This window comes from Charadrius vociferus, unplaced genomic scaffold (assembly GCF_000708025.1).
Source record: "Charadrius vociferus isolate BGI_N301 unplaced genomic scaffold, ASM70802v2 scaffold484, whole genome shotgun sequence".
In the NCBI taxonomy this organism is placed as follows: domain Eukaryota; kingdom Metazoa; phylum Chordata; class Aves; order Charadriiformes; family Charadriidae; genus Charadrius; species Charadrius vociferus.
In genome coordinates, this window is record NW_009648074.1 from 131,962 (window position 1) to 140,824 (window position 8,863).

Below are 8,863 nucleotides of genomic sequence, written 5' to 3' on the forward strand. Positions count from 1 at the left end.
CAGCTGCTGCTGCTGTCAGATGGTCATGAGTGAAACCTGAGGACATGCGGGGTCCTTCAGGTAGCCTCGGCCCCGTCTCAGCTGTGGCATTCGTCCCCCGCCGCGCCAATCATGGGGCTGGCGGCGCCTGCAACCCCCGCGGCCGCATCGCCCAGTGCTCCCGGGGTCCTGCGTGCGCGGACCACCCCACCCCGCCCCCGCACCGCAGCCACTCCGGCCATGCGCGGAGCCGGGGACGCGGCCACCCGGGGTGGTCAGGGTGACAGAGCAGCGTGTCCCAGATGTTGAGGTGGCTTCAGGCTGGTTTTGGCACCAAATGGGCCATGGGGAGGTGGAGAGGTGGAGGGGGAGGTGGGAAGGGACCCCCGGCCAGCACCTCCCCATCTCTCTCTCCCACAAGTAACGTGCAGTTGGAAAGAGCAGTGGGACAACCACGAGGGTGGTGGTGGTGGGGTTGGTGCCAACCCTGCTGCCAACGTTGTCTCAGAGTTGGTGGCTCTTTGGGAGTGTCGTTTGGTCGTGCAGCACCCAGCACCACCCGCGGCTCCTCCTCTTGCTTCTGTCTTTTCTGCTTCGTTCCCCCCGTGCCCCCACTCCGCGGCTGCCCAATCTTGCACCAACACCACATTTCTCTGCACACCAGGAGCAACTGATGGTCAAGATGGCCAGCAGCCACGTGGGGTCACCCTGCTTTGACAGCAGGACACCTCACCCCGTGTCCCTTGACGCACACCCCGTGTTCCTTGACGCATACCCCATCCAGGGAGACCTCCATGGGTCTCAGCCAGACCAGGGTGGACTGGGATGGTGCGAAAAGGAGGTTTGACATGTGGTGGCCTCCCATCTTGTCCTTCCTGATAGAGCCTTTGTGTGCTCTTTGCATGCCCAGGTAGTTCCTCAGGTGTGTAGGGTGCTCAGGGGGCACCCAGGGCTGGGAGGAGAGCATGGAGTGGTGCTTGCAGGGATCACCCCTTTTGGGGTACACGGGGCTGCATTGGGGGTGGACCAACCACCCCAGCACCCAGCCTGGTCAGGGGGGACTCATCATGGCTCCAACACCACCAGGTCTGTGCAAATCTGCTGCTCATCCAGTCTCAAAATACCCTGTAGGAACTTTCCCGTGCTGGCGTGGGCTTTGTTGGCGCCGAAGCACCTGCCCTCCCCAGCCTGGCATCCCTCGCCAGCGTGTTCCCATGGCAATTCGCCTTTCCCTGCCTCCAGCCTCTCGCCTGCGGGGGTCCTGGTGCTCGCCTGCATCCCATGGCAGTCAATAAAAACAGGGCCAAGACTGCAAACCCGAGCGCGCGGGGAGCTGGGAAGCAAAGTTCCTCGGCTCAATTCTGCTTTTCACTCAATAATTTTCCTTTTCTGCTCAAGGCTGTGTAAACACCGCAGCGCAGGAGACCGGGTTTAGCTCTCAGAGGGAGGAGAGGTGGTGCTGCGTGGGACGGAGGATTAGCTCCATGCGGGAGATGCCGAAGGTGTGCTCTGGGAAGCATAACTTGGATTTCTTCAATTAAAAACCGACCCCAGGGCTCTTTTTACTGACTTGGAGCCCGGGCTGGACCCAGAGCCACTAAAGCCACGGGAAGGAGGGAGTGAAGAGCTCCCAGGGGAATGCTGCAACCAGGGCGGAGAGCACCGGGAGCCCGTTGGGAGCTCAGCAGCGAAGCGACAGCCCGTCCCCACGGGCAAAGTGCGTTCCCCGTGTGTCTGGTGGTCGGTGGTTTCAGCCGGCGAGGAGGGCAGGGACAGGGATGTCCTCCTGCTGTGGCTGTGGGGACTTCCCACTTGCTCCGGTGGTCACAGCGGGAAATTCAGGGGATGCTCGGCGGGTCCCATCAGCTGCCCCAAACCCAACCCTTGCCACCGCCTGGAAGCCTGTGCAAGCTGCAACTGCTCTTTTTTCGCTTTGCCTACAGCAAACCTGGGGAGAGGCACGTGAGGGTGGAAACCCCGGGATGTGGCTTCTGCCCTTCTGGAAGCTGGGAGCACCCTGGGGTGCCCAGCTGGGCACTGGGCAGGGATGAGGACACAGCTCTGCCTGCCAAAACCGGCTAAATCCCAACAGGGATGGGAGCTCAGGGTACCCACAACACTAATTTGGGAGGAAAACCCGTGTCCTGGGGGTGACAGGGTGGGATAAGGGCAGCACCTGGCACAGCCTGAGTGACCCTGGGAGTGTTTGAGGTGCTTTGGCTTGCACCGTTCCCTGAAGCTGTGGGTGATGGGTGCATCCTGCCCCTCTCCCTGCTGCCGGACCGGCTGCATCCATGGGAGGGGTCCATGGGGCTGAGCTGATCTCGGTGCAGGCAGGAGCTGGGCAGAGATGGAGCTGGGCTGGAAATAAGCTGAGCCAGCGAGCTGGGGCGCGGGGAAGGGGCATTTACGGGGAGAAGTCCCCAAACCGCAGAGCCAGGCGCATCCTGGAGCAGGGATGCGGGAGTGGGTGCAGACACCCTGGAGCAGGGATGCGGGATTGGGTGCAGGCACGGGCATCGGGGCACCCTGGGCAACCAATCAGGGTGGCCTGGCAGCCCCCGGAGGAGCAGGGGATGCAGGCAGGGAAAGAAGCAACAGGCAAAAGCACTCCCAGCCCTGAGCCTTATTCCCATCCCCATCGCTGATTAACCCTCACCTGGGCAGGGCTGCGGAGGGGGACCCTTGGGGGGGGTCCCAAATCTTGCTGGAGCCTTGGGACACGTGCGGGTTGGGTGCACGCTCCCCTGAAGCGATGTGGCCGCCTTACCTTACTCCCTGGGTTCTCTCAGGGTCCGCGACAGAGCGGTGTGGCGGGGCCGCAGTGCCACCCACCGGCTCCAGGCAAAACACCCCCCCCTCCCCTCTTCTGCCGGACACCCCTCTCCGCCCCAGGGGAGGACCAGGCACCCCCAGGGCAGGCTGGGCGATGGGGATGCTGCCATACCCTGGGCCACGCTGGAGGGGAGATGGGGAAAGCCTGCCCCTGCTCTGCCTAGGCTCAGCTCCCCCAAATACGCGGCTTTAGGGCACAGTCTGTGCTAGAGACACACCGAATCCTTTCGCAAACCTTTCCCCCGGGCTGAATGTGATGCACAGTCCCCGTGCGGGGGGTGGCACATCAGCCCTCCCGCACCCGCCGTGGCCTCCCGCCTTCGCAGGCTCTGCCACACGCCGTGGAGGCCGTGGGGTCAAAGCCCCGCGGGTCACTCTGGGGGGCAGGTTTAGCACCCAGAAAGGCCCATTTGCAGCTGGAAATGCACTCAAAACCCAGTGCTTTTCAAAGCTTTATGGCAAGTGTGACAGTCCCACCGAGCATCCCCAGCCCTGGCACAATCTGCTGCCGCTGTCTGCCTCCCATCCCTGCCCAAACAGCATCTTCCTCGCTAATGATGGAGAGAGATGTTTATTCACCTGTGGTCTCTTCCCGGCTGCAGACAGGTATTTATTTGACAGCCGTCGTGCTCCCCTGGAGGTTTCCTGGCCAGTAATGCAGGACGTTGCTGGCCCCGGGGGGTTGTTTAATGAAACCTCTTCCATCTCACCTCAAATCAAGTCTGGGGTTCTGTTTGCCCTCTCAACACCTCTTTGCAAGACCGGACGGGATCTCTGGAGATCCGGCGGTCTGGAATGGGGCCAACAAATGGGTTTTGTTTAAGGGAAGGACATGTGGCTACATGGAGAAATTACAACCCAGGAAGCGTGAGGAGCTCTGCTGAGATCGGGTGGTTGGGGTCTTGGGAACACGGGAGAGGCCAGGAGGTTTGGGGAGAGGGCATTCGTGGCTTTTCTCACTCCTGGAGACAGCGTTTGCCTAGGCAGGAGCTCAGCCCAGGGAGGGCGAAGGATGCTCGTGGGGGCGAACGGGGCAGGCTGTGGCGTGGTGGTGGCAGCTCCGACCCGGAGGGGACCTCTGGGACAGCCTGTGATACTACCCATCTTGCTCTGTTCCTCACCTTCCTCCTCCAGCTCCTCTCTGCGGCCATGCCCAGAGCCTGGCTGCTTCACCAGGCAGAGAAAAAGCAGGTATTTCTCCCCCAGGGAATATTTCCAGGCATTACAGGCATTGGCAGGGTTGCCAGCTTGGTACCAAGATATCTGGGTTTGTAGAGCAAACCAAACCACTGAAAAGCAATGCTGGATTTCAGAACAAGATTTTATTGGCAAAAACCTCACTAGTGCCGGGCAAACGAGTCCCCAGTGAGGATGGGTGAGCCCCACTGCTTGCAAACCATCCCCATCCCTCCGGTGCAAAGCCCCTGGGAGAGCTGCAGAGCTCCTCCGAGCTGGCACGGCAAGGGTGATGGACCGTCTCCTGCGGCACCGAGAGCAGCTGAGGCAACAGGCAGGGGAGAAAGGGAAACATTTTGGAAATCAGGGGAGGATCTGAGGCATGAGACCATCGAGGGTCTCACCTAGAGACCTGTGGGGTTTTGTCTGCCTCTGTATTTGCTTCTCCCACTCCCAGAATGGCTCCCCGGGGGTTGTGTCTCAGCATCTTCCCATAAGGGAAACAATTTTGTAAACCAAAGAAGGAGGGGAAAATAACTGGCAGTAAATCCCTTCAGCATTGCGGCCGCTTCAGTTTTCATTCTGGTGCCAAATGAAAAATGCCAAATGTCCTTTGTGAAATTATATTTGTGTTTCCTACCCCATCCTGGGGCAGAAGAGCTGGAGAAGCTCTCTTCCCATCCTCTAAAGCATAACCAAAGAGCTTTGGGCAGGCGAGACACCATCACCGGGGTCCAGGAGAGCCAGCAGCACCCCAGCAGGTAGAGCCTTTCCCAACGGCCGTTCACACCACCCTCTGAGGGTGCCAGACCCAGAACATAAAAAATCCCTTTTATTGTGTTTCTGGGACTGTAGCCGTGGAGCTGCACCACCACCACCATCCTCAGGGAGGTATTTCCCCCCCAAACGCCGTTCTCATCACGCAGTGAAGTCTTGGGTTGCCAAGTTGAAGACGTTGCTCTCCATGGACGACTGCCACTTGCCCCAGTTCCTCTTGATCTCAGCCTGGACCTGAACCGACACCACGGACCAGTGCTGGCACCCAGGGGCACCCGCCAGCACCCGACGGAGGGGCAGGAGCCCCTGGGGCTCAATAAGGGATTTGAGGTGCTGGAGGGTGGTGGGGAGCCCCATGCATGTGTCCATGCCCAGGTGTGCACACGTGCATGGTTGCATGCATGCAATGCTCATTTGGGGTGCGCCCTTGGGGGGTGTCTGTGTGCCCACGTGTGTGGCTGTGGTGCCCAGGGGGTCGGTGTTGGGGGACACACGCACCTCTCCATTCAGGAAGCAGTACAGCAGAGCCACCAGGAACCCCTGGAAAGGACAGAAAGAGCAAATTCCACCCAAGGAAAGGGGCTGGACCCCTCTGTGTTCGTCTGCTGCATGTAACATCCTCCCACACCTCTCACCTTATCCTACCGGTGTATGGGATCAGCGCAACCTCACAAGATCACAACCCTTGTGCCTTGTCCCTGGTGTTTGAGGGATGTCTGGGACATTTTCCCCTCCCAAAAGAGTGCAACACATCCTGGGGTCCCCTGGTGTGATCTTGGGATGGGACAGGATGGGTACATGGGGATTCTGCCTACCCATCTCCCCCAGTCTGTACCTGGTAGGAGCCGAGGACCAGCTCGAAGTACAGCCGGGCATCCACACCGATGTGCTCAGGGAAGAGCGCGAAGACCACATAGTGCACCCCGAAGAGAGGGATAAGGAGCAGCGTGGACTTCGTCAGCCTCCTGTGGAGAGTGGTGGCATAAGCGGGGGGGCCGGGGTGCAGGCAATGGTCCTGCTGCCCTGAGAGACAAGCCCTTCCCAAGAGCTTGGTCTTAACCCAAAATTGGTTTTCCATGAGAGGAGGTCTTGGAGGTTCCAAGGATGGTCCTCCCCTGTGCTCCTCCAGGGAGGTGTTCCTGCCGCCCTGGGTCCCCCCAGAAACCGGGGTGAGGGGGCTCCCCCTTGCCCGAGCCGGTCCTTACATGTACTGCTGCTTGTAGTTCTTGCTGATGTCCGGGGACCGGATCTTCTGTGCTAACATCCTGGTGACATTGAGGAAGATGAGGAAGTTCACCTGCCAGGGGAAGCTATGTCTCAGGCTCTGCACAGACCCCTGGTTGGGTCCCCCTTGTCCATATGGGACCCCCGGCTCTGGGGCTGGGATGCTCAGGGAACGTACTCACAAATATGGCCAGGAGGATGGGAGCCTTGATCACCCACCAGTACAGGCTGGTGTAGTCATCCCAGCACCTGTGGGAGAGGAGAAATGGCTCTGCCACCCACTTGCACCCTTTTAGCCCAGGTCTCACCCCTCCACCCGACCCAGACCCCTGTCCCATCTGTACGGCACCTCTTGCCACAGTATGAGCCCCACCAGAAAATAGAAATAGCTTTAATATAAAGTGCTGCCCCACTTCTCCCCTCTTGACTCTCCCATGCAAGAGGGTCATCCTCCACGACTTGCACGGGGGACATGTGGCCGAGCTGGCCTGGAGAAAGAAGAGGGGGGGGATGCTCTTACCCGTGGTTGTCATATTGCAGCCTGGTGACCACCCAGACACAGACCGTCAGCATGGGGACGCCTGCAAGGACAGGACCATGGAGTCAGCCCGGGGCTCTGGGGAGCCCCTGTAACCTCCCCTCCATCCCTTGTCCCCAAACCCACGTGTCTAGGTCAGGTCTGGGGCCCTGGAGGTGGCAGGAAGGTAACAGCCTTCTCCCCTTTCTCCAGGTTTTAAAAGGAGATGGTGCCCACCGATGGTGGTGTGTCTGTCTGCACGTCACCTCCTGGCCACCCTCCTGCCCCTCCCTGTGCTCTTACATCTAACCTGGGCACCCGGGACGGGCTTTTCCAGCCCCAGATGGATGTGGGAAGAAGGAAGGACCTGTCTCTGTCCCATCCTGACCACATTCAGGACGGGTCGGCAGCAGATGCTGCTGCAAAGGCTCTTTGGTCGACGTTTTCCCCTTTGAGTGATTCTGCACACATGCCACGAGGGCATGGATCAAGCCATGCTGCCCGACCAGCGCCAGGGGCTGGCAGGAGCCCCACCGAGCACAAGGCCATACAGAGAGATGCTGGGGTGGGGGGAACACGCCACAAGCAGCCATGGGGACCACCGTGCCTGTGGCCAGGTGGGCCTCGGAGCAGGCAATCCCCGAAAGCGGTGCCTACCCCAGTCTGTGTCAATGGGACCTTGCTGGAGGGCTTGATGTGCCGGGGGGCCCCGCACTCACCCCAGCCGATGAGGATGTACCACCAGATGTACCTCTTGTCGGAGGTGAAGGTGAGCAGCAGCAGCGTCTGCAGGTACATGCCCTCCACCAGCAGCCAGTAGAAGTTGGCCAGGACCGAGTACTGGAAGAAGGCGATGGCTGCTTTGCAGTTGACCTGTGAGGATGAGGAGGGGGGAAGGCTCAGAACTGCCGGGCTGGCATCAGACCTTGTCCCGGGGATGCAGGGGACATCATGGTCAGCCATGATGGTCACTGATGGTCAGCCTCGCCATCCACCTGATTGAGGAGACCTGTGAGGGTCTTTCAGTGCAGCCCCAGGGATGCTGCACCGGTGCCACACGTCACCTGTGGCATTTTCTGCTCTGCCTGTGCATCATGGGCACAGGGTATTATTGTAGGACCTTTAGAAACGCATGTCTGTGGTGCCCACGGTGTTGTATCTGGGCTGCACACGAGGGTTTCTGTTCCTATTGACAATCCCAAACCTGCGCATCTGGAGGTGCAAGGTCTGTTTGCACATCCATGGTGCTGCTGGGGCTGTGCGGAGCTTTAGCCCTGCTGGGAGACTCTCTGAGACCAGGGAGAGCTTTGAGGGCAGAACATAGAATCACCGAATCATAGAATGGTTTGGGTTGGAAAGGACCTTGAAGGCCATCCAGTCCCACCCCCTGCCCTGGGCAGGGACACCTCCCACCAGACCAGGTTGCTCCAAGCCCCGTCCAACCTGGCCTTGAACACCTCCAGGGATGGGGCAGCCACAGCTTCTCGGGGCAACCTGCCCCAGGGGCCACCACACCCACAGGAGAGAATTTCTTCTTAATGTCTAATCTAAATCTCCCCTCTTCCAGTTTGAAGCCATTCCCCCTCGTCCCATCACTCCATGCCCCAGTAAAAAGTCCCTCCCCAGCTCTCCTGGAGCCCCTTTAGGGACTGGAAGGTCGCAATAAGGTCTCCCTGGAGCCTTCTCTTCTCCAGGCAAACATGTTCACTGCAGACAAGACCCAGGCAGAGAGGTTGTCATGAACCTCCTGAAGTCCACCCAAGCCAGCCTTTCCACCCCAGGTTCACAGCCTTTCCCTCTCTCCTCTTTGCAGTGCTAAATCCACTGCAAATCCACCTCAACCCCTTCAGATCAGCACATGGTGCCCTCTCCTGCACCATGTCCGGGTTGAGACTCGATGTCTTACTGTTGACATTGTGCAGTGGTCGACAGACTCATCTGAGAAGAGGACGGCGTCCTTGATGAACACGGCAGCCCCACGCAGTATGAAAGAGGTGAAGAAGTGGATGTGGATGGAATTCCTGGTGCAATGCAGCTTCCTACGGGAGGAAGAGATGTGCTGTGCCCAGGGAGGAGCAGAGAAAGCAGATGGGCAGAGAAGTTTCCCCTTCGGGAGCTGCTTCCCCAGCTGGACCTCAGCCCGGGGGACCACATCTCGGTGGTGGTCAAGCACAAAGCCCTGGAGAAGGTTTTCCTGCTCTGAAATCATGAAGGACGAGGTTGTGCTGTGCTCGAAGCTGCTGCCCGGGGATGAGGTGCGCTGGGGCACATCCTCCAGCCACCTCCTGAGAACATCCTTCTGCAGCACAGCGAGGTCTGCAAAAACAAAGCTTGAAAGGGCAACCTGGGGGTTTA

At 59.5% G+C, this 8,863-nt stretch overlaps 1 protein-coding gene across 1 annotated transcript in view; it reads right to left on the bottom strand.

The window, feature by feature from the left end:
* Positions 1-4,864: 4,864 nt before the first annotated feature.
* The window catches only part of LOC104285368 (vasoactive intestinal polypeptide receptor 1-like), a 12,190-nt gene continuing 8,191 nt past the window's right edge, over positions 4,865-8,863 (bottom strand). Inside the window, exons 6-13 of the mRNA XM_009883817.1 lie at positions 8,415-8,547; positions 7,228-7,381; positions 6,512-6,572; positions 6,174-6,240; positions 5,973-6,064; positions 5,603-5,732; positions 5,266-5,307; positions 4,865-5,001 (exon numbers count right to left, since the gene is read on the bottom strand). Of these exons, the coding sequence (XP_009882119.1) occupies positions 4,909-5,001; positions 5,266-5,307; positions 5,603-5,732; positions 5,973-6,064; positions 6,174-6,240; positions 6,512-6,572; positions 7,228-7,381; positions 8,415-8,547 (772 nt within the window). The 3' untranslated portion in view covers positions 4,865-4,908. The remainder of the gene's footprint in view (positions 5,002-5,265; positions 5,308-5,602; positions 5,733-5,972; positions 6,065-6,173; positions 6,241-6,511; positions 6,573-7,227; positions 7,382-8,414; positions 8,548-8,863) is intronic.